At 43.4% G+C, this 26,466-nt stretch overlaps 1 protein-coding gene across 1 annotated transcript; it reads right to left on the bottom strand.

Moving 5' to 3' along the window:
• Window positions 1–7,741: 7,741 nt before the first annotated feature.
• Window positions 7,742–20,079, bottom strand: ABHD10 (abhydrolase domain containing 10, depalmitoylase). The gene is made up of 5 exons (XM_032220159.1): window positions 19,920–20,079; window positions 17,869–18,052; window positions 14,215–14,326; window positions 12,300–12,437; window positions 7,742–10,533 (listed from the first exon to the last, which is right to left on the bottom strand). Exons 1-5 carry the CDS (start codon window positions 20,017–20,019, stop codon window positions 10,198–10,200), a joined length of 870 nt encoding a protein of 289 aa, XP_032076050.1. The 5' UTR covers window positions 20,020–20,079; the 3' UTR covers window positions 7,742–10,197.
• Between the last annotated feature and the right edge of the window lie 6,387 nt (window positions 20,080–26,466).

The raw sequence follows: 26,466 nt of genomic DNA, 5'->3' as shown, positions 1-26,466 counted from the left end.
CCGAATGCTTGCGACCAAGAAGATATTAACCGTGGCGCCCAGGACCCCTAACATGGTAACGGAGGGGTTCCTTTTGGGCACCAGCCTTCAGCCTTCCCAGGGAGGTGGTCGTTTAGGGAGGGGACCGCCCTTAAGCGGCTCCAGGAACAGCTCCGGAACGACGAGATCCTCCCTGGCGTGGCTTTTTGCATCGGACTTTCTAAACAGCTGGGAAGCGGCGGCGACGGCTTTGTGCGAGAGGCGGAGGCTTTGGCCCTGCCGTTTGGAGGAGTGCCGAACCCCCTCACTGACTGACCAACATCGTGGGGCTGGCTTATGCCCCGAAGAGGAGGTGGGAGGCCCAGGAGAGATGTCTAGACTGGACTGGGACTGGGACCGGGAGGCAGAGGAATTGATTTCCTGTCTCCGTTACAGCTTCGCTCCTATCCCCCCCTGCATTTTAAAAGGGCGTTTTGCCACGATTTCAACGCTGTTTCTGCAGGACCTTAAAAGGTCTGACCATCTATCGGCTTGGTTTAGGAGTAAAACTGGAAGAACTAATTTACGGACTCCCTGTGGCAGCCATTACCATCAGCTGCCACCATTACAATTATCACTGCCTCAGGAGTGCTGTGTTAGCTGGGAAACTGAACTCCCTCTAGTGGCCATTACGGGTACTTATCTGAAACCTTTACCATCATCCAGCACTATTACATCAGAGAGGCAGTGTGCCAAGAACTTAGACTCCCCCCAGTGGACATTGTTAGTATTTCTTTTTGGACATATACTTTTCTGGACCATTTACAGCTTTCTATCGGACTCCCATTAGACCTTATTAACGAGAAGGCCAATCCTAAGATCCTGCCTTCACCAATTCGCACAACCGTTTAACCGCGCAATTTTTTATCTGGTATGATGAGTGCATGGGATTGTATGTGCTTGAGTGAATGATCCCACTTTTATTATTCATTATCATTGTATTTTTATGTGTTTTAACTTTCTGTGGGGACTGCTTGGGTGAATGAATGAGTATGTCTGATTCGGAGGACCTGCCAGGAGAAGCGGGGGCCATGGGGGTGGTTGAGGGAACTAGAGACACGGGAGAGGGTCGGGGTATTATGGTCGTAACAGGGAGGGGCAGATACGGCGGAGACTTCAGGGCAGGCCATTACCGGGGAAGGAGGGTTCGCTACATTACAGAGATCCCTCCTTCCGGCCCTGTGAGTCCCACTCCGAGACCAGATGGCGCAAGTAATCAGGACCCTGGACTCAGGCTGCTGTCGCTAAATGCCAGGTCTGTGGTACATAAAGCTCCTCTCGTCCGGGACTTAATTTTAGACGAGAGGGCAGACCTGGCATGTATTACTGAAACCTGGCTGGGCCCAGAGGGAGGAGTCCCCCTTGTAGAACTGTGCCCAGAAGGATTTCAGGTGCTGCACCAGCCGAGAGCCCAGGGAAGGGGTGGGGGTGTGGCCGCTGTTATCCGGGAGTCGTTAGTTCCTCGTAGGGTCCCTGCTCCGGAGCTTGTCGGGTGTGAGTCTCTGCTGATAAAGTTGGACCTCAAGGGTCAAGTGGGTTTGCTGTTAACGTACCTGCCTCCCAACAACGTTGCAGCAGCCCTCTCCTCGCTCCTCGAGTCGGTAGCCGAGCTGGCAATTGAGTTCCCTAGGTTGATGGTCCTGGGGGACTTCAATTTGCCTTCGCTCGGTGAAAACTCTGATGGGGCGCAGGAGTTCATGGCTTCCATGACAGCCATGGGCTTGACCCAAGTAATTCGGGGCCCAACCCATTCGGCGGGTCACATGCTCGACCTCGTATTCCTCTCGGAGCAGTGGATTTGTGATCTTGGTCTGAGGGGTAACGACATCATACCCCTGTCGTGGTCAGACCATTGCCTACTGAGGCTCGACTTCCAGAGACCAAACCCCCACTGTAGGGAGGAGGAACCGACCAGGTGGTTCCGCCCCAGGCGACTCATGGAACCATTAAGGTTCCAGACGGAACTTGGGGTCATTCCTGATTCTTTCGCCCACAATCCGGTAGAGACTTTGGCTGCTGCCTGGCATTCGGCAGCATCAGAGGCCCTCGACCGGATTGCGCCACTACGGCCCCTCCGAGGCGGCGGATCCCGGAGACCCCCTTGGTTTACCGAGGAACTCCGGGAGATGAAGCGCCGGAGGAGATGCCTAGAGCACCGATGGAGGTCCAATAAGTCCGAATCGAACCGAGCAATGGTAACCACCTGCACCAAGGAATACACCAGAGCACTTAGGGCAGCAAAAAGATCCCACATAGCCACCTTGGTTGCGTCCGCTGAGTCCCGCCCAGCCGCCCTGTTTAAGATAACCCGCTCCCTATTAAATAAAAGGGAGGCGGGGGAACCCTTGCAGGGCAGAGCTGAGGATTATGCCCAATTCTTAGCGGACAAAATTGCTCGGTTTCGGTCGGACTTGGACTCCACCCCTGCAGTTCCAGCTGAGGCACAAGAGGATCAGATGGAACATCTCTGGGTTGAGTTTCAGGATGTTACCCCCGGGGATGTGGACAAGGCCATGAGAGCTGTGAGTGCCTCCACCTGCGTACTGGACCCGTGTCCCTCATGGCTGGTTACCAGCAGCAGTGAGGTGACACGAGGCTGGATCCAGGCGGTCGTGACCGCCTCTCTTCGGGAGGGGAACTTCCCCGCCGCACTGAAAGCGGCGGTGGTGAGACCCCTCCTAAAGAAGCCATCTTTGGATCCAGCTGTCCTTAATAACTATCGTCCAGTCTCCAACCTTTCCTTCCTTGGGAAGGTTGTTGAGAAGGTGGTGGCCTTTCAGCTCCAGCGGTCCTTGGAGGAAGCAAACTATCTCGACCCCTTCCAGTCAGGCTTCAGACCCGGTTACAGCACAGAAACCGCTTTGGTCGCATTGACTGATGATCTCTGGAGAGCCAGAGATGGAGGATTTCCCTCCATCCTGGTTCTCCTTGACCTCTCAGCGGCTTTCGATACCATCGACCATGGTATCCTTCTGCGACGACTGCGAGGGGTGGGAGTGGGAGGCACCGTGCTGCGGTGGTTCTCTTCCTACCTCTCAGACAGGTCGCAGTCGGTGTTAGTGGGGGGGCAGAGATCGTCCCCTAGGCCCCTAACATATGGGGTGCCTCAGGGTTCGGTCTTATCCCCCCTACTATTCAACATCTACATGAAACCGCTGGGAGAGATCATCCGCAGGCACGGGATCAGATACCATCAATATGCGGACGATACTCAACTGTATCTGTCCGCCCCGTGCCAACTCAATGAAGCGGCAGACGTGATGAACCGGGGCCTGGAGGCGGTTATGGACTGGATGAGGGCTAACAAGCTTGTGCTCAACCCAGAAAAGACCGAGTGGCTGTTGTGTTTCCCTCCCAGGGATTCCACCAATATTCCATCTCTCAGGCTGGGGGGTCAAACTCTATACCCCTCAGAGAGGGTCCGCAACTTGGGAGTCCTCCTAGATCCACAGCTATCGTTCGACCACCATTTGACGACTGTGGCTAGGGGGGCATTCGCCCAGGTTCGCCTGGTGCGCCAGTTGCGACCCTACCTGAATCGGGAGGCACTCACAACAGTCACTCGGGCCCTCGTGACCTCTAGGCTGGAATACTGCAATGTGCTCTACATGGGACTGCCCTTGAAGAGCATCCGGCGTCTTCAGCTGGTACAGAACGCAGCCGCGCGAGCGATTGTGGGTGCACCGCGGTTCACCCACATTACACCTATCCTCCGCGAGCTGCGCTGGCTACCTGTCGATTTCCGGATGCGCTTCAAGGTGCTGTTAATCACCCATAAAGCCCTACATGGTAGTGGATCTGGATACTTGAGAGACCGCCTTCTGCCAATCACCTCCCTGTGACCAATAAGATCACACAGATTGGGCCTCCTCCGTATTCCATCGGCCAGCCAGTGTCGGCTGGCAACTACAAGGAGGAGGGCCTTCTCAGTAGTCGCCCCGACCCTTTGGAACGAACTCCCCATGGAGATTCGTACCCTCACCACCGTCCAGGCCTTCCGCACAGCCTTGAGGAACTGGCTAGCCCGTCAGGCCTGGGGATGAAGATAGTTGCCCCTCCCGAATGATGAATGCATGTTGGTTACTGTTTTATTATATGTGTCTTTGTTATTGTCTGCATTTCCCCTTCCCTGATTTTATGTGAGCCGCCCTGAGTCCCCTCAGGGAAAAGGGTGGCCTACAAATGTCAATAAAATCTAAAATCTAAATCTAAATCTAAACAAAACACCAGAAACAAGATTTTAGCACATAGCTCTTTATTTGAAGTCCTTTATAGCTTCCATGGCAACAACTACAGAAGCTAGAAGCTACCTATTCAAAGATGGAAGGTTCTTAGGCAAATATTGTGCACCTATTCTGTGTAGCCACATGCCATAGATGTGTGCTTTTAAAAAAAAGGAACTTGAAATGTATGCTGCTTATGGTCTTTCATTCCATGTTTTAACATACTTGAATAAAAATTAAACACATAATTACACAGATATATTCAAAATTGCATTCAGTATGTATGGGCACCCCTTAAGGATTTCTTTAATAGTAAATTGCTAATATTTTGTCATTTGTTTTCCATTTGGTAGTATGGAGCCAAAGGCAGCCATTCAGAACAGTCCCCATGGGACAATGTCTTCTGTTTAGTAGACATATAGTATGGAGACAGTGCAAATAACAGACTGATTGATAACTCAGAGTTAATTAAAAACCTGAGCCTCCAACAAATCCGTGATATTTTTCACGGATTAGTGAGACTAAAAGAATCCAGCATCTAGTGGCTAAATTCAGGATACTACACAATAATACAATAATCTCTTCTAGCTCCACTTTTTAAGGATTATCAAGAACCATAGTATTCTATGGGATTTATTTATTTTTTTATTTGGTTATTAAATTTATTTACCACCCATCTCCCTATCCAAAGCAATAAGTTACATAGTAGACAGGGGGTTTCAGGGTAGCAGTCGACATGGACAAGTAATGGACCTGGGTTTCTACCTGCTTTGATGGACACGCTAATGGACCTGGGTTTCTACCTGCTGAGTGAACAGTGAATAGATTGGTGCACATACACAGGAGAAAAAAACCATGAGATAAAATTCATTAGAGAATAGAAATAATTTGATTCATGAAAATAAATATTAGATACATAAGGATATAATGCACAATATAGTAATTATCAAACTATATATTAAGGCCCATTTAAGATGGATGGCTAATAAATTCAAATACAAAAATACCAATTTATTAAGCCTTATGTTGTGGTATAATGTAATCTCACACCAATATATGCACTATCTTACCATTTTGGAATGCAGTTGTTGAGGAGAAACTGATTGTTATATTTTATCCGCAATTACCCCTTCCAATTTTGGGATTGGTAGCTTTTATGTGTGAATTTACAGGATTTTTTGTGCTTAAGGAAATCTACTAAAAGAATAGTCCTTGTTATTCTTGCAGAGATAACGGTGAAAAAGCTCTTTGAGGCCTTATAACAGAAGAATGTTTGAACAGTTGACTAGAGTCTGTTTGATGCTTCCAGGGTGTTATAACCGTGTCATCTAGCAGTGACATAAACATGATTGAATTCTTTGTTTTTTAACAATCCTTGATGACAGATCAAAAGACCATCATTTTCCACTGAGCTTGTTCCAAAATAGTGCTTGCCTGGATAAATGCAAAATGTCATATTCTGATGTCCAAATGAATGCTCCCTGACAGGATTTATGTTTTTAAGTCTTGATTGATTTTTGGATAGCTGATGGTGATTGCCAACTTCACAAGGGGAAAATTGTTTTGAATCAAATTGTTTTCCAGTCATGGTTGGGGAGTTTCTAATCTGATGAGAAATTCTAGGTATACCTGGTTGATTTTTGGAATATTAAATAGGGAAAGGTGCTAGTAGAATAAGCCAAATAGTTTCTCTCTGGCCTCAGATTTAGGATACCCAGAGCAGTTTTGGCAGATAAACCAACATAATAAATACCTATTTACCAATAACTGAATAGGATCACAAGTACAAGCCCAGATCTGAATGTACACTGTGATAATAAGGATGGTGAAGCTCAGTACTTGGAGCCGAGATGGTGCAGTGGTTAGAGTGCAATACTGCAGGCCACTTTAGCTGAGTGTTAGCTGCAGTTCGGCGGTTCAAATGTCACCGGCTCAAGGTTGACTCAGCCTTCCATCCTTCCGAGGTGGGTAAAATGAGGACCCAGACTGTGGGGGTGATATGCTGACTCTGTAAACCGCTAAGAGAGGGCTGAAAGCCCTATGAAGCAGTATATAAGTCTAACTGCTATTGCTATTGCTAACTGCTAGTACTTCTGTGTTATTACTAAAACCATGCGATATTGAATTGTGGCACTATTTAAGGCGATCCAGTCATTGATGGGAAATGAACCACAGGTTTATGCAGTCTTTATACAAGTTTATACCCTATAAGCAAGTTTACAAAAGATTTTGTGGATAAATTTGTTCATATTCACTTAGAAGTAGACACATCATAGTCAGGCACTAATGAGGAACATGGGCCAACATCTTGCATATGGGACTCTGTTGAAACTTTCAAATTTGACAAGTTGACAGTAATCCCTTAATAGAAGTAATATTTAGCAGTGATGGCTAACCCTTTTTCTCGTGGGCTGAAATCATGTGCACGCATGCAACAGTGTAGGTGAGCATGCCCACAGCCATAATGCAATGTGCACCCCTGTGCATGTGCACATGACCCACCCTTCCTCCACATATAAGATTGCCTTGTGCATGCGCGAACCTGCCTGTGCCCTGTTTTGGGCCTAGCCCTAGGAGGCCTTCCTAAAGCCTCCTGAGAACAAAAACGGGGCACGGTGGGGACGCCACACTCCCTGTGGCCTGTTTTGGGCCTAGCAGGTCTCCCTGCAGCCTCCTGAAACCAAAAATGGGTTGTGGGAGGCATGACCCCCCATGCTCCCCCCCCACATGCACATGACCCCCACCCTCCACATGTGTGCATGACCCCCCATCCCCACAGATGCATGCACAAACCTGCCCCCGCCCCACATGTGCCATAGGTTTGCCATCACGGATATATACATATATATAGTGTGGATATATATACGTACTATGAGCTAAGTAATAGTATGAACCCAACTCAGGGTTGGGTTCCTCTACCTTCTGTTTCTTTCAGCTGCCAAGGAGACAATCTTGTGTTCCACTTGGCTTGGAGTTTAAAAACTCCAGTAAATGCAACTGATTCTAAATGCAGCTACTTGCTGATGAGCAAGAATTCACCAGAAAACATACTGTACATTGCAGGTGCTCCATTTGTTGCCAGTAAGTTTTTAATACAATTCAAAGTATCAATCAATCAATCCATTAAATCTTTATTATGGTCATAGACCAGCATAAAAATAAAATAAAACACAATTAGGAATTTTAAAAGTTAAAAAATATAAAATACATAAGGTTAAAACATTTTAAAAGCTAAAAATAAACAAAAATTAAAACTATAAAAGAAGTTAAAGAAATTAATGACAGGAAAACACAAAGGTTTGTATATGGCTAATTAATCTATTGTAATGCAAACATTCTTAACAAGTTAAATACTCATTAAGGCTGGTTTGAGATACAAATCACCATCTGATTGGGATTTTGCATTCCTTGGTAAAGACTGTTCATCTGGTGAAGACTCTCTACCAGGATGTCAGTGGGTAGTCTTAAATGATAGCTGCTATGTATTTATTCTGTTGCTATGATTTAAAGTGTGACTTTTTTTCATCCTAGAATACTATGCTTCATTACTGATATAATTCTACATTTTTAAAGTTTCTTTGAAAGTCTATAATTGGAGAGGCATGGCTTTGGTTAAATAAACAAATAAATGCCCCTAGTCACGTTCAAACATCTTAGCATTGAGATGTAAAAAAAAATAATTACAGCCGTTTATTCAGTTGTAACTATGAATGCAACAAGATTTCAAAGGCCAACCCTCTCGCTCACTCAGCTGAAAGGAACATCCTTGGCCTTCAGGCATTTTTGCATTATGAGTGTGTGTGTATGTGTGTGTGTCAGTGTGTTTTTATGCATATATAAAAAAGGAAAACATCACTTGCTCTAGATTCTGCTTTCAAATTTACTGCTCTATAGCCAAGATAGAACCAATGTCAAAATAATGAAATAATTAGATCTGTATAACATTAGTTTTATATTGCCCTCATTTCCTGCTGATGTTTGATTTCTGGAAAACAAGCTATTGGGACTTTGTTTTAAGCCAAAAGTTTTCTTTTTATAACAATATAATAAATCTGAAAGTCGTTCCAGACTTATGTATTTCTCCTGTACGTACTTCATGATTAATTACCCATAATGAATTTAGGTCCACTAATTTCATACTACTTCCTAATTTTTGTGATTTAGAACATTTTACAACATGTAAAATACCTCTCCTCCCGCTCTCACTCATCTGCATTATATATCTTTGTCAAAGTCCTTCAAAAACTATGTGCTTAGGTAATTCTATTTGCAATAGTTAGCAACAAGATATCTACAAACTGCCATATACTTAGCTATTGAATATTTGAATCTTTACTTTCATGCTCCATGTCACCTGTTTTGCAGCTGAAATGGATTCAATGTTTGTCTTGTAACATACAAAGTCAGCCATTAACAACAGGAGGTTAGTAATTTACTAAACTCCTGTTGTTATGACTGACTTTTAATGGTACCTGAATTTATTTTCTGTTCAACTAGGGAAAAACAATCTTACATATACATAGCTTTTGTAAGAAATAAAACTTTGAATAGCATTGCCTAATGTTGAACAATGTTTCCTAGGAATGATCAGGTAAAGTTAAAGTATTATGTAGGTCAAAAGGTTTTATACAAATTAACTTTATTCTGAGGATCCTTATCACTTACAAATAATAGAATGGTAGCTCAATGTATGAAATAACTGAACAATTGTATTATAAATTTTAAAACTACCAGTAGAAGCAGTCCAAAACAGAGTTTGACCATTTACAACTAAGGCTGTGTAAACATTAGTTTTACTTTCTATTCCAGCAGGTTCCAACTTGTGCGAGTGACAAGCCAGCGTGCATGCACATCTGTGCAAAACTCAACTTGTACAAGTTGAGCTGCATGTGCACATGTTCTAGGAAGGCTGCTTGTGGGGCCCGGTCCTGGAAAGTCCCAGCCCAGTAAAGGGCCAAAGCCTGCGGGTTGGTGACCCCTGCTCTATGACTCAGAATTCAACTTCTTACAAGGAATGCGTTGTTGGCAATGATCAGGTAGTCTCACTCAGACAGGGCATTCCAGTCCAAATTGGGACATCATACTGGAAATTAATCTCAAAATCTTCTGTAACCTTAAATAATAGTAAATAATCAGCAAATACTAATAATATTGTAATGTGATCCTTTTCTTTTGTTTCTTTTTAATAAACAACAAGAAGTTTTTGCAACTGATTTAGTGCAACATTTCCAACTCTATGCAGGCAATATATTTAGAAGAAAGCTTCACTAAAATCTATATAAATAATTCTGCTTAGGATGTAATGTTATCAATGGAATTTATGTTATTGAAAGTTACTTCTTCAATGCAAATTGCAAACCAAACTGTTTCATAAATTTCTATTTCCTGAAAATAACCAGTATTTCAAAGTAATCTGTCTTGAGTACAGGTAGAAAGTGGGAACATAGACATAAAAATTAATAATTTAAATTAATTCAATAGAGAGCATATTTATCCCTAGTTTTTAATATTTCCCAATGTAAAAAATACCAAATTATATGCGTATACACATACACATAAGAAATAATTTTAGCTAAAATTCTAACATGCACAGAAAACCTATATTTTACAAATCAGTTGGAAGAACAGTATAGTTTGCATTTAAGGTATAAAAAGGAAAATAAGTCATGCTGCACCCGAAGATAAAAAGCATACTATTTATTGACATTAATCAATCAGAGTACAAAATATTAGAAATGCATATTGCATAGTGATGATTTATATGTGGTAAAATGTGGTTAACAGTAGCATTTCTTCATTTTATTACTTGTGCAAATGCAGCATAAAGAAATTAGTGTATTTACAGAAAAAAAAATTTTTTTAAAGCTCCAGCTTGTTCAAGTTGACCAGTCACCTTTTGAAATTTTCTTTTTCTCTTCTAGAACAATATGTAAACTTAGGTACAACACAATTCATATTAAGTACTTAGCTGCTCAATTAAATCTTCCACAGTATATACAATAACTTTGATATCATCTTTCTCTTTCATCCGATGTTGGCCAGATTTGCGGAGAATAATATCCACATCTGCACTGACAATATTCTCTGCAAGTTTCATAGAAATCTGCCATGGAATATCTTCATCCTTTAAGCCATGGATAAGTCTTACAGGACACGTAATAGGTAGCGGACTGCTCAACACACAGTGATTTTCTGCTTCCTGAATGAGTTCATATGGCACAGAGTAAAATCCTTCTTCATTGTGTTTGGTTGCGAGTTTCCATTCACCCTTTTCTTCTATTTCTTTTTTTGCCTAAGATGTTAAACATGTGTAAAGTTGATATACTGGAAAGAAAGGCAAAAATGCAGGAATGGCACTATATAAATGATGAACAGCAACATTTTATAAATTAGTGCTTTGAGACTCAGAAACCACCATTTTACAAAAGTACCCACAAAATGTTCTCAAAATTATTATTCATTGGCTAAAAACTGATCAATTTATCTTTCTGAAAGACGGTTCTGGTTCACATAAAGTATTATTTAATATAAACTTTAGGAGACTTATTAGACCTATCATAAACCTATCTATACATAATATTACTTCCCAGCAATAAAGACTTATTTATTTATATATTTGGCTGCTTATTTATTCCTCAATGTTTACAGCAAGAAAAACACAATAAAATATAACAGCCAATGAAAACACATGCAAATAAGGAAATAAACCAGTAACCAATTATTTCTGAAAAGCTATTTTTTAAAAAAAAAAACATTTTCTGGAAGGCTAACAATGAGGGTGCCAATCTAATCTAGAGAGAAAACTTGTACATAATATGGGGACTGAAATAGAAAAAAAAATGCAAAAATGCATGGTCCTTTTCATTTGCCTTTCACAGTTTTGCATTAAATTATGCTATTAGGAACATTAGGCTACATCCTAATGAATGAACTTTACTGCTCTTTTAGGCAGAAACATCCCTTCTTCCAATGAAGTGTTATATTCAAGAGCTGTGGTGGCGCAATGGTTAGAATGCAGTATTGCAGGCTAATTCTGAGAGTCTCACAGGCTCAAGATTGACTCAACCTCCCATCCTTCCGAGGTGGGTAAAACGAGGACCCAGATTATTGGGGGCAATATGCTGACTTCGTAAATCCCAAGGCTGTTGGGATTGGCAGAGGACATCGCCACCATTTGCAGCCTCTGTGCATCGCATTTTTTGCATTTTAGGCCTTCTGCATGCCATGTTTTTGGCCTCTGTACATCGTGTTTTTGGGCGCCAATGTGCTTTGGTAATCCCTGCAGTCTTGAACTGGTCTCTAACAGAACATTTGAGAGTTGAAAACATGAGGCACGGAGCCCAAAATTGCAACCCAGAACAGCTGCTGCCTTGTCTGTTTTTCCCTCCTGAGAGCACGTGCATTCACTCACAACTAGCAAACTAATGTGCTGAAGCTGACCAGACTAAGGACCCTAGCCAAATGATCACTTGGTAGGCAGAATTTTTTTTTCTATTTTCCTCCCCAAAAACTATACTCCAGAGCGTCTTATACTCCAAAAAATATGGTATATCAAATTCTGTCCATGAAGAGCAAGATTACATTGAATCTGTGTGTTTTATCAAAAAAGGTTCCACTAACTTTTTTCTGCTCAACATTTCCTAATAAGCTTTAAATCATCATGTTTTATCTTTTATTTATTGGCTTAGATTTTTCATTGACCTCACACCAATTCAATCCTTTGGGTCTTCACCTGAATCATACACAACGGAAAGTACAGAATTATTGCACTAACATTAATTTTGATAAATTGAAATTAGATGAAATTTTGTAAACCCTGAAGCAGGGTGAAGCAACATTTTTGGCTAAGGTATTTTCAACTTGGTTTGTTGTGATAACCCTAAGTTACTTCAGTTAACTAAGTATTTTAAAAGGGGGCTTTTTAAAATATTAACACATATACTTTACATAATAAAAGACTATTACTCTTCCTAATTCTCAAGTGGTATCCCAGGTCCTTAACTAGGATTGTATATTCAAAAAACATGGTGGTACTTGCATTTGAATATTGGTACTTACCTCTAGAGGAAGTTGTTGAAAAGTTGATATAAGATGGTCTGCAGCTACAGCTATTCCAACTAGTGCAGCTATTTTTTCTGGACGGGCAATTGCAGCATGAAGCATCAACCATCCACCCAAACTGGAACCAACTAAAATCTTAACATAAAAATATTAATAGCACTTTTATTACATAAAGAGACATATACATCAGTATACTTAAAAAGGTAAATGATAGAAGCCTATGAAATATACATTACATTGCCAAAAGTATTCGCTCACCTGGCTTTACTTGCATATGAAGTTATTGTAAGTGACATCCCATTCCTAATCCATAGAGTTCAATATGACGTCAGTCCATCCTTTGCAGCTAAACAGCTTCAACTCTTCTGGGAAGGCTGTCCACAAGGTTTAGGAGTGTGTTTATGGGAATTTTTGACCATTCTTCTAGAAGTGTATTTGTGAGGTCACACCTTGATGTTAGACGAGTTTACGTGGCTTACCACTTCGTGGCTGAGTTGGTGTCGTTCCCAAACACTTCCACGTTCTTATAATACAGCTGACAGTTGACTGTGGAATATTTAGGAGCGAGGAAATTTCACGACTGGATTTGTTGCACAGGTGGCATCCTATCACAGTTCCACGCTGGAATTCACTAAGCTCTTGAGAGCAACCCATTCTTTCACAAATGTTTGTAAAAACAGTCTGCATGCCTAGATACTTGATTTTATACACCTGTGGCCATGGAAGTGAATGGAACACCTGATTCTGATTATTTGGATGGGTGAGTGAATACTTTTGGCAATATAGTGTAAGTGTTATTGAACATGGAACTGTATTGATTCATAGTATTTTACATATCTCTTATTTTTAATAAGTCAATATATAGGCCTGTTCACAGTACCACATAATTTTAAACTATAGTTCAATAGCTTTACTTAATTTGACAATGTGACTAGTTTAAGGAGATTTTAATTATGTGCCATGAAATCATTTCTGACTACTAGTGACACACAAAAGAAATGTAATGAAAAAAATAAAATTAACTCAAGACTCCATGATTTCTTCACATAAGCAAAAATTGCATAGTACCATGATATTCATTTATCTATTCTTGGCTCATCTGGAGATAAACAATAGCACAGCAGTTAAACTGGAACTTGTATCCCTAAGGTTCTTATTATTTAGCATAGTTTCAACTTTTCTGTGTTCTTAAAGCAGTTTTATTTAAAAGGCAATTTTGTAGAGATAATAAGCAACAATACTAACATAGTAACCATCGTCAATCAGAAGTTAATTTTATGAAAGTATTTTACAAATCAAGACTATATTTGCCAGGATGACATAGTGATCCAGGTTCAAGAGAAATAAAGTGATCTGCATTGTATGAAATTGTCTACATTCCACTGTCAGCAATTCCTTAAAGAATGTGTCTTTCTTCCTAGGCTTATGTAAAAGCATTATTTGTTTTGAAGGAATGCTAAAAAGTGCTATGAGTAAGCCTAGGCAAGCTCTGAACCACCTTTTCTCTTTTAAGCATGAATAGTTGAACAGTCTTTATACCAGCTTCTCTAAAACAGCAGCTGAATATATTCAGGGGTGGTTTCCGGCAGTCACTGCCGGTTTGTTCATGGGAGTGCCCCACATGCGCTTGATGCATGCACATGCGATGCGTAGTGCAATAAAAATTGCGTAGAATCAAAAAAACAAGATGGCAGTGCCTATAGCGCCGCCCAGAGAACCGGTTCGAGAGCATGGCAGGCCTCGGTCACTGCCAGTTCCAGCGACCCAGGCTGCCAAACCACTACCGGTTAGGCTGAACCGGGCCGAACTGGTAGGAACCCACCACTGAATATATTCATTTATTTTAAAAAGAAAGGAAGGAAGTAAAAGTTGAGCAAACAATATGCTTTGTTTAAAAATAAAGCTAGGCAACCTGTGGTCCCTCTGTGAGTTCATCCAACACTGAAAGCACATCTTTCCGCCACTTTCCTAAAGTACACTCTTTTATACTGCCTTCTGAACTCCCACAGCCTCTGTAATCAAACCTGTGAATTAAAAAAAGGAGTCCAAATAAAATTAGGGTTTTACAAGCAACACTCAATGGGGCTACCAATAGTTATCAAAATAAAGATGTTATAATTTCTGTTCATGCAAGATTTGCAGCAGAAATATTCTTGACAATTCTGATGATACATACAGTACTGACAACTGAAGTGCATGTCTTATTATTCTTTCACCACTGTCTCAATACTATCAACATTTGTCTGAAATGGTATAGGGTTTCCTGCCTAGGCAGGAGGTTGGACTAGAAGACCTTATTATTTTTGAGGTGCAGGAGGCGGTGAGCGTGGTCACCTCATGGCTGCTGCTGTGTTGCAATATTTTGAGGGGGGCTTATTATCGGGGGAGGTCTTATTTTGGGGTAGTATTTGCTTATGACTATTGCTTAGTGTTGTATCTTATGATTCTTGATGAACGTATTCTATTTTATTTTTCTTTATGTACTCTGAGAGCATATACACCAAAGACAAATTCCTTGTTATCTTGACCCATTCCAGTCCGGCTTCAGGCCTGGCTACAGCACAGAAACCGCTTTGGTCGCATTTGATTTTTTTGATTGATTTGATTTTGATTTATTTATTTATAGGCCGCCCTTTTCCCTGAGGGGACTCAGGGCGGCTTACAATCAAAAAAGGAAGGGGGGTGTAGGACAATACCAAAAAGAAATGTGCACAAAGTAAATTAGACAGTAAAACTCAACATTCACTCAACATTCGGGAGGGGCAAAAATAAGATTATCCCCAGGCCTGACGGGCTAGCCAGTTCTTGAGGGCTGTGCGGAAGGCCTGGACGGTGGTGAGGGTACGAATCTCCACGGGGAGATTGTTCCATAGTGTCGGAGCCGCAACAGAGAAGGCTCTCCTCCAAGTAGTCGCCAGTCGGCACTGACTGATGATGACCTCTGGAGAGCCAGGGACGGAGGCTACGCCTCCATCCTGGTTCTCCTTGACCTCTCAGCGGCTTTCGATACCATCGACCATGGTATCCTTCTGCGACGACTGCGGGAGGTGGGGGTGGGAGGCACTGTTTTGCGGTGGTTCTCCTCTTACCTCTCGGACAGGTCGCAGTCGGTGTTAGTTGGAGGGCAGAGATCGACCCCTAGGCCCCTAACATATGGGGTGCCGTAGGGTTCGGTCTTGTCCCCCCTACTTTTCAACATCTACATGAAACCGCTGGGCGAGATCATTCGGCGGCACGGGATAAAATACCACCAGTATGCGGACGATACTCAGTTGTATCTGTCCGCCCCGTGCCAACTCAATGAAGCGGTGGACGTGATGAACCAGGGCCTTGAAGCTGTTAGGGACTGGATGAGGGCTAACAAACTCGTGCTCAACCCAGATAAGACCGAGTGGCTGTTGTGTTTCCCTCCCACTAATTCGGCAAGTATTCCATCTCTCAGGCAGGGGGGTCAAACACTACGCCCCTCAGACAGGGTCCGCAACTTGGGAGTCCTCCTGGACCCACAGCTGACTTTTGAACACCATTTGTCAGCTGTGACCAGGGGGGCATTTGCCCAGGTTCGCCTGGTGCACCAGTTGCGCCCCTACCTGAACCGGGAGGCTCTCATAACAGTCACTCGTGCCCTTGTGACCTCTAGGCTGGAGTACTGCAATGTGCTCTACATGGGGCTGCCCTTGAAGAGTATTCGGCGACTTCAGCTAGTCCAGAATGCGGCCGCGCGAGCGATTGTGGGTGCACCTCGCTTCACCCACATAACACCTATCCTCCGCGAGCTGCACTGGCTACCTGTCGATCTCCGGGTATGCTTCAAGGTGCTACTTGTCACCCATAAAGCCCTTCATGGTAGTGGATCTGGGTACTTGAGAGACCGCCTACTGTCAATCACCTCCACTCGACCTATTAGATCCCATAGATTAGGCCTCCTCCGAGTCCCATCTGCTGGTCAATGTTGACTGGCAACCACGCGGAGGAGAGCCTTCTCGGTGGCAGCTCCGACCCTATGGAACGATCTCCCCGTGGAGATTCGTACCCTCACCACCCTCCAGACCTTCCGCACAGCCCTCAAAATCTGGCTATCCCGTCAGGCCTGGGGCCAAAGACTGTAACCCACCCAAATGGTATGAATGTTGTGTTTTTTAATGACGTACTGTCCTACGTGTTAAATGTTTGTTCCCCCCCCTTTTTCGAGTTGTAAGCCGCCCTGAGTCCCCCCAGGGAAAAGGGCGGCATATAAATAAACTTCTCAAATCTCAAAAAAAAAAAAAATCTCTTGTGTGTCCAATCACACTTGCCAATAAAGAATTCTATTCTATTCTATTCTCTTATAGTGGTAGTGTATGGCTTGATCTCTTGGCTGATTTTGTCAGACCCCTAGTTTGCACCTATCGTTTATATTATGTATACTGGAGATAATTTGACATGTAAATGCTGGATTGTTTAAACTTTGCACTTCTTCTTTTACTAATGTTAATGCTAAACCACTGAAGGACTAAATATGGATGAAGATTAAATGCAGGTAAATAAATGGAAGCTCAGTTCTGTCAAAACAGAAACAGTTCTGATAAGCAGATGAAGAATTTTACAAAAAAAGAAGTATAATCACGTGATCTGAAGTAGTGTTTCTGAAACTTCTTGGGATGCTCAGAGATCCAGTACCAGACTACATTTCATCAATGACCTGGAATGCTTTATATAGCCTATGTCATTTAATGTATCTTTTGAGAGATAATTACAATAATTTATGCCTTTATAATTTCTTATTTGGATTACTCTGATCTGCTTCATGTTATGATAGCTTTGCTTTTATATTTTTTATTATATTCCATGATTTTATTATTATTCATTTCATTAATAATTATAGTTTCACACTTCAACAGACTCTGGGTATCTCATAAAATCTAAAAATAAGTTAAAACAATGAAAGCGGACAAAACAAAATAGCTTGGATTAAAAACAGCCATTAAAATACACTATGACAACCCTTCCCTGCTGTCAAACACATGACCACACAGCCAGGTTTTAAGGGCTTTTCAGCACCTCAGGAGAGTGGATGCTATCTATATATTGGGGCACTCCTATTCCAGAAGGTGGGAGCAATAACAAAGAGGACAAGCTTCCTAGGTTCCACAAATGGCAACAAAGGACTCGGAGTTTGCTCATTTTGTCTGAATGTATCAAATGGCAGAAACAATGGGAGATGGTCCCTTGGATAACCTGGTCCTTGTTGATCCTACCTTTATACCTCACTATCATCATTGCTAAAGACCTATTATATGTCACACTTTCAATAGAGGATAGGTTTGGATAAAGAACCCACATAGTAGAAAATAAAAGTTACCAGTTCCACTTTAGAGGATCGTAATATTCTATACTAGTTTTTCAATTTAATGAGTGAATTATCATGCATGTGTTTTTAGCAGTACTGTTAATTTATATATAACATTAAGGTACCCGAGAGGCAGGATTTATAAATTTAACGACAAAGCAATAATTTAGAAAGTCACATATAAATTAGTTAATTACATGTTACCAATCAACAGGAAGTTTTTTTAAAAAAATATACCTTACAAAAGCATGACCAACTGATTTGCAGAAATCTTCTAATGCAAGTGCCTTTACACCATTCATATTTGAAAAAATACCAGGCAGGAAGACAACCCCTGGACTCCTGCCTTTCAGCTTATTATAAGCTAGCTTGGGTTGATCAGACCGGTTAAGCACACTGTGTGATGATTTCTGTTTACAACCTAAACAAAATAAATAAATACATAAGCAAACCATTCATATTTTGGTGACAATATTAAAACATTTTTATACAAATAAAAAGAAACTGACATTGATTAAATCCACATGTTAAGGCTGAAATTCACAACTTTTAGATATGGAGTCACAACATAAAGTTTGGGGCATGTTTTGGGATCCCAAACACTTTGAAAAGACATGGTTGAATCTAGGAAATTTGAGAAAATGATTCTGATTTATAATATTTTATTAATTTTATATGATGTTCAACTTTTAGTTTTACAATTTCCACCTATGCTCTTTCACAAATTTCCACATAGTGTATTTGTGGGAAATTCATATGCTAATGTCTGACTTATTAACTATGTCTGATTTATAAACTATGTATACGTATTTATAAATATAAATATATTTTTTAAAAAAATCTTTAAAATGTTTGGAGGGAGTTAAAACTACTTAACCAGCACCTCCCACTCATCACAGAAAGACAAAGGTCAGAACTGTTTCTGTATACATCCTAACGAGTCACAAAATTAATTAAGTGTGGAATCTACCAAACAACACTATGTTAGATCTGTGAATGTCCAATAATCTTTTGCCATAGACTAAAAGCTAACCAGCTCACAATAAAGAGGTATTCCTTAATAAGTACAGAATAACAGAATTGGAAGGGACCTTGGAGGTCTTTCCAGCTTAGGCAGGAAACCTTACACCACTTCAAACTAATGGTTCTCTAATCTCTTATTAAAAACTTCCAGTGTTGGAGCATTTACAACTTCTGGAGGCAAGTTGTTTCACTGATTAATTGTTCTAAATCAGGAAATTTCTCCTTAGTTCTAAATTGCTTCACTCCTTGATTAATTTCCACCCATTGCTTCTTGTTCTATCCTCAGGTACTTTGGAGAATAGTTTTGACTCCCTCTTCTTTGTGGCAACTTGAGATATTGGAACACTGAACCTGGATTACAGATGTACTAGTCTACATAAAAACAGACACAATTCACACACTTAAAAGTTTATTTATTTCAATGGTTGAGGCAAAAACGGGAATAAAAAATTCTATTTTTATGAAACCATGATTACTTTTTTTAACACTTAACATGCAAAGGATGGGATTATAATTTTAGATAAGAAAATAAACAGTGTTTTGTAATAGTTTTACAATCTATTTGTAAACTATTTTCCAAGCTTGCTCTACAGGGGAAGAGATACAGGGTGACTTATGATAACTATTTCCAACTTCCAACTTCTTTCTTCCCTTCTGGAAATACAATCATCTTAATCACCTTCAGTAAGTGTGACCACACTAACTGGCTATTCCAAATATTGCATCTGAAAACCCTTCATTCAATAAACAGGTTTACAGCACTCAAAATGTATGCATTGTTGATTTTTGCTGTTAACAATAAAATAGCCTAGATCGCCCAGGTAGACTCAGACTTACAAAACTGCACGTGATTCAGCATTACTTGGATATCTGGGCAAAATGCCTATATAATAATTTATACACACACAAAAATAGCACTCTTTAACATGCTCAATCTTGAAGACTCCACGCAATGAAAGGGGATTAAAAGGGAATTTAGACTTGATTGAAAGAACTTACAAAACGAAGCTCAATGTTTGGGGGGAAAATCTGTTTGTGATTTTTTTGAGGGGAAGCCACTAGGACAGAAGAATATATTCTTTTCCATTGATGCATAAAAGACACGTGCATTTTCGTTCAGGTGCTAATCCGGCATCAATCGTATCCCAATCTTAATTACAAATTAGCGCAAGTGGAGGCGTCTCCTCGATTGCTGCCCTTTTCGGCCGGCGGGACGAAGCGGGATCTCAAGGACAGGCCACTCGCCTCACCCACTCCGCACTTACCCAATAACTGAGGGAAGCCTAAGCCTGTCCTATGAGCGACAGATGAACCCCATTTCTGCTTCCCCCGCGAAAATACTCTCGTAACGCCCGCTACTGCCATGTCCCTCCTGCCCGACGGCGGAACGGGCACACGCCTTTTCCTTCGGCTGCTTTGCCAGCGAAAGAGCATGCGCAGAAGGAGGGAGATGCAGCGTCAATTAGGCATGCGCATAAGCCAACTCGGTACCGCTCTTGGTGCACAACCGCTTTTGTCTCTATGGTGCATATCTCTATGAGGTACAATAGAGCTACAAGCCTGGTTTTTCTATAGTAGATCTTCCAAGTGAGAGATTTCTAAATTGGCAGACAAGTCTGTTTTTTCCCCAAATTTTATTGGAGGATTGGTTGTTTACTTTAGTTTTTTTTCTTTCCTGATTTTTTTCAATAGCTGACCACTAAACAGCAAGGACCCCCTCATTTATACATTCATTTGATGAAGTGCGCTTTGAGAAGTGGATTTAAAAACTAGTTTGAAGAGCATCTGTTAGACTGATGCTTGAAAGCGTAAATAAACCAGAACATGATATGAAATGTGTTACTAATATATACATTATTATCTCGCTGTGTTAGTCTGTAGAGGCAAAAAAAATCAGAAGCAGTCTGATAACACTTTTTTCAACTAGGAAATTGTTCCGATTAGTGCAGTGTTTCTCAACCTTGGCAACTTGAAGATGACTGGACTTCAACTCCCAGAATTCCCCAGCCAGCAAATGAGGTTGAGAAACATTGGATTAGTGGCTGTTTTTGAATAAGAGGTTGTTGAACTCACATGCATCAGTTGATTGGGGCAATTCCAAAAAGTTTCAACAAACTGGATTATAAAAAAAGTACTGTAACTATTGATAAGGTAGTTGTAACCTGTCTCACTTGCGATCTTTGTAACTACCCTATCTTATTAAGCCACTCAATGCATTTAATAAACTGCAATTTCACACAAACTTTAACACACTTTGTTAGTTGGAAAAAATGCTATCCGACTCCTATTACATGGTTATTTATTAATAATGTGAATAGTTTTTCTTAAATTGCCAGAGATACAGATGTTACATTATATCATGTCCCTATTTATAAAGGATTTTGCTTGATGTTTACCCCCCTCCCCCTTTCTGTTGAGGGAAATTCTGTTTTTATCCAGTGCATAGCCTATATGATAGCCAGTAAAGTAGCAGAAACCGCAAGAGTTGTTAGAATGCAATGCTGCAGGGCTAGCTCTCTGCTTACTCCAGGAATTGGATTCTGACCAGCTCAAGGTTGACTCAGCCTTTCATCCTTCTGAAGTCGGTAAAATGAGGACCCAGATTGTTAGGGGCAATATGTTGACTCAGTAAACTGTTTAGAGTGGGTTGTAAAGCATTATGAAACGGTATATAAGTCTAAATGCATACATTTTGGAAGTGGTATGGTGGCCTAGAGATGGAGCTCTCACCTCACAATCAGGAGGCTGTGAGTTCAGTCCTAGGTAGATGCAGATATTTCTCTCTGGGCACAATGAGAATATATCTGCTGAACAAAACTGCATTGGCAACAGGAAGGGCATCCGGCCAGTAAACACTCCATGCAGTTGCCCAAATTCCACCCTGCAAGGGATTATGGGGTGATGATGATGATATAAGTCTAAGTGCTATTGCTTATACGTCTCAGGTCCCAGTTGGGTGGACTTTGGACTAGTCACTTTCAGCCCTGGGAAGGAAGCTATGGCAAATCACTACTGAAAAACTTTGCTGAGAAAACAGCAAGGACTTGTCCCGGCAGTCTATGAGAATTGGACAGGATTGGAGGAGGGGAAAAAAAATCTGGTGTGATGTTGACCACTAGGAGGCAACATGAGTCATTTCAATCTTTTACTGAGACTTTTCAGTTACATGGTATTATACTATTCAATGTATGTCTTCTTATATTTTATTATTTTAACAGTAAACATTTTTAGAAAGAAACCTATTCTGATCTGCCTGAATTGGTGCACTATGTTCCTTAAACAATGCTGTCTATTGGAAGTGTGCCTTTTCCTTAATAATGCCTGCTCTACAGAATGAGCTTCCTCCAAGATTCAAACAACCCCGACCCTGCCAGTATTTGGAAGGGCCCTGAAGGCTGTTTCCCCGCCCCTTTTCTTCTTTTCCTTTGTCCCCATTATGAATCTTACGCCATCTTTGTTAGTTTTGTTTTATGATGATTTTGCCTTTTTTCTGTTGTTTTTAAAGAAATTTGACTCAGTTGGCCTGCATATAAATTTAATACGTTATTACTGAATGCAATAAATAAGTATTTAATAAAAGCCAACTTTGAATGAGACCAGATGGTAGCACACCTCCAATTAACCTAAAGTGGTTCAACTGCTTCTATTATCATATATTGCGCATGGGCGAGGAAAATGGCTGCCGGGTCTTTCGCTCGGCTTCTACACTAAATTTAAAAAACTAAAAAAGAGTCTGTATCCGCACTGGGGAGCCTACCCAAAGGAGGAACGAGTGGCTGAACATCTAGCGATCCAGGATTGGCAGCGAGAACGGAAAATTCGATCAATCCGGGCTGCCAGTCCGAAAAAACGCCGAGCTCCGGAGAAACACCGATCCTCGAAGAAAACGCCGAGCTCCGGAACGCCGAGCTCCGGAAGGCACGGAGGCGCTGAGATACTGTTGGTCGTGGGCGTGGGGGCTGGCAGCGGTAATGGAGAATTACATCACTCCAGGCTGCTAGCCCGAGAAGTCACCGGACAGTTTGTTGAGCTCGGGAGGAAGCTTTGGAGGAAGCGGAGTTGCGGCGGAATTGCGGGAGACGCTGAGTTCTGAGGGCCGAGGGAAGCGCTGAGGGGTCTTACGGGCGTTTCTGAACATCGCTAAACACCGAATGCTACCAACATTGTTGTTTAATGGTAGGAACTGGGGAGAATTATAAGACCGCTGTGGATTATTTGAGACAACTGGTGCTGTGAGAGAGAGCCTGGGAAGCGACGCTGACGCTGGAAAGCATTTCCCTTCCCATTGACGCTGGTGCTGGCTTGCTGGCTTCCGACACTGTTGGTTAGGGAGGCTGTCTAGCGCCGATGAACATCACGTCGTAACCAAAAGAAGAGAACTGGTGAGGGAGGAAACTGCTCGAGGGGACGGAATTGAAGGAGAGTGTGATTGGTGATTAGAACATCTCCCCCCTATCTTTTTCCATCAGAGACAGATATTCTTTCCCCACCCTAGGACTTAACCTGGAAATAACATCAAGGGGATGGCTGGAATTGAACTTAACCATCAGACTTTCTTCACTATGGTTAGCCCCTTGACTCCCCGTTACAGCTGCTGCCCAGATCCACCTTGTCCCCCATCCTCCCCCCCCCCTTGGACGATATTGGTCTCCTTAGCGGAGCTCCCATTAAGGTGCTACCCTCCTCAGGAGAGGTGGAAGGCACCTCCGGACTATTACGAACTTAACACAGACGCTGTGAACCTGCGTGACTTTTTCCTATATTTCTTTTAATCGGTATGTTGAGTGCATGGGATTGCTTGAGATGATATGAATGATCTCACTTTTTATTATTATATAGTTGTATTGGTGTTTTTAACTTTTTCAGTGAGGACTGTTTGTGTGAGAGTTTGGGTATGAGTGATTCGGAGGACCTGGCGGGGTATGCGGGGGCCACCGGGGTGGTTGGGGGGGCTATATCCACAGGAGAGGGTCGGAGCATTGCGGTCATAACAGGGAGAGGCAGATATGGCGGGGACTTTAGGGCAGGCCATCATCGGGGAAGGAGGGCTCGCTGTGTCATAGAGATCCCTCCTTCCGGCCCTAGGAGTCCCACTCCAAGGTCAGATGGCGCGAGTAATCAGGACCGTGGTCTCAGGCTGCTGTCGCTAAATGCCAGGTCTGTCGTTCATAAGGCCCCCCTCATCCGGGACTTGATAACTGATGAGGGCGCAGACCTGGCATATATTACTGAAACATGGCTGGGCACGGAGGGAGGAGTCCCCCTCGTTGAGATGTGCCCAGCTGGATTTCAGGTGCTACACCAGCCGAGAGCCCAGGGAAGGGGTGGCGGTGTGGCTATTGTAGTCCGGGAGTCTTTAGTACCTCGTAGGATCCCTGCTCCGGAGCTTGTCGGGTGTGAGTCCCTGCTGGTGAAGCTGGACCTCAAGGGTCAAGTGGGTCTGCTGCTTACGTACCTGCCTCCCAACTGCGTTGCAGCAGCCCTCCCCTCACTCCTCGAGTCAGTAGCCGAGCTAGCAGTTGAGTTCCCTAGACTTATAGTTCTGGGGGACTTCAACTTGCCTTCGCTTGGTGAACACTCTGATGGAGCGCAGGAGTTCATGGCTTCCATGACAGCCATGGGCTTGACTCAAGTAATCCGAGGCCCAACTCACTCAGCGGGTCACACACTCGACCTCGTATTCCTCTCGGAGCAGTGGAGTTACGATCTTGGTCTGAGGGGTAATGAGATCATACCCCTGTCGTGGTCAGACCACTACCTACTGAGGCTAGACTTCCGGAGGCCAAACCCCCACCGTAGGGAGGAGGAACCGACCAGCTGGTTCCGCCCCAAGCGACTGATGGATCCTGTTAGGTTCCAGACGGAGCTTGGGGTTATTCCTGATACCCTCGCCCACAGTTTGGCGGAGACCCTCGTCGCTGCCTGGCACTCGGCAGCTTCGGAGTCTCTAGACCGGATTGCGCCGCTACGGCCCCTCCGGGTCAGCGGCCCCCGGAGGCCTCCTTGGTTCACTGAGGAGCTCCGGGAGGTAAAGCGCCGGAGGAGACGCCTAGAGCACTCGTGGAGGCCCGATAGGTCCGAGTCGAAACGGGCACTTTTAACAGCATGCACCAAGGAGTATATTCGGACTTTAAGAACAGCAAAAAGAACATATATTGCCTCCTTGGTAGCGTCTGCCGAGTCCCGCCCAGCCGCCCTGTTTAGGATAACCCGCTCCCTCCTAAATAGGAGGGAGACGGGGGACTCCCTACAGGGTAAGGCTGAGGAGTATGTCCAGTTCTTGGCGGACAAAGTTGCCCGGTTTCGAGCGGACCTGGACTCCACCCCAGTAGATCCAGCCGAGACACAAGGAGAAGACTTGGCAAACCATCTCTGGGTTGAGTTTCAGGAAGTTGCCTCTGGGGATGTGGACAAGGCTATGCGAGCTGTGAGTGCCTCCACCTGCGTACTGGACCCGTGTCCCTCCTGGCTGGTTGCCAACAGCAGTGAGGTGACACGAGGCTGGATCCAGGCGGTTGTTACCGCCTATCTTCGGGAGGGGTACTTTCCCACCGCGCTCAAGACAGCGGTGGTAAGACCCCTCCTGAAGAAACCGTCTTTGGATCCAGCTGTTCTTAATAACTATCGTCCAGTCTCCAACCTCTCCTTTGTAGGGAAGGTTGTTGAGAAGGTGGTGGCTCTCCAGCTTCAGCGTACCTTGGAGGAAGCTAACTATCTTGATCCCTTCCAGTCTGGCTTCAGACCCGGTTACAGCACAGAAACCGCTTTGGTCGCATTGACCGATGATCTCTGGAGAGCTAGGGATGGAGGCCATGCTTCCATCCTAGTTCTCCTGGACCTCTCAGCGGCTTTCGATACCATCAACCATGGTATCCTTCTGCGACGACTGCGGGAGATAGGGGTGGGCGGCACTGTTTTGCAGTGGTTCTCCTCCTATCTCTCGGACAGGTCGCAGTCGGTGTTGGTGGGGGGGGCAGAGATCGTCCCTGAGGCCCCTAACTTATGGGGTGCCGCAGGGGTCGGTCCTATCCCCCCTACTATTTAACATTTACATGAAACCGCTGGGCGAGATCATCCGAAGGCACGGGATAAAATACCACCAATATGCGGACGATACAGTTGTATCTGTCCACCCCGTGCCAACTCAATGAAGCGGTGGACGTGATGAACCGGGGTCTAGAAGCCGTTAAAGACTGGATGAGAGCAAACAAGCTGATACTCAACCCAGACAAGACCGAGTGGCTGTTGTGTTTTCCTCCCAAAAATTTGACCAACATACCATCACTCAGGCTGGGGGGACAAAACTTACACCCCTCAGAAAGGGCCCGCAACTTGGGAGTCCTCCTGGACCCACAGCTGACTTTTGACCACCATCTCTCAGCTGTGACCAGGGGGGCATTTGCCCAGGTTCGCCTGGTGCGCCAGTTGCGGCCCTACCTGAATCGGGAGGCCCTCACAACAGTCACTCAAGCCCTTGTGATCTCCAGGCTGGAATACTGTAATGTGCTCTATATGGGACTGCCCTTGAAGAGCATCCGGAGACTTCAGCTAGTCCAGAATGCGGCCGCGCGAGTGATCGTGGGCGCACCACGGTTCACCCACATAACACCGATCCTCCGCGAGCTGCACTGGCTACCTGTCGATCTCCGGGTGCACTTCAAGGTCCTACTCACCACCTATAAAGCGCTCCATGGTAGTGGATCTGGCTATTTGAGAGACCGCCTTCTGCCAATTACCTCCCTGCGTCCCATCAGATCGCATAGAGTTGGCCTCCTCCGTATTCCATCCGCCAGTCAGTGCCGACTGGCGACT

The sequence above is a fragment of the Thamnophis elegans genome, chromosome 6 (assembly GCF_009769535.1).
Source record: "Thamnophis elegans isolate rThaEle1 chromosome 6, rThaEle1.pri, whole genome shotgun sequence".
NCBI classification, from domain to species: domain Eukaryota; kingdom Metazoa; phylum Chordata; class Lepidosauria; order Squamata; family Colubridae; genus Thamnophis; species Thamnophis elegans.
Note: the sequence above shows the minus strand (reverse complement) of the source record. Positions and strands in the feature narration are given on the sequence as shown.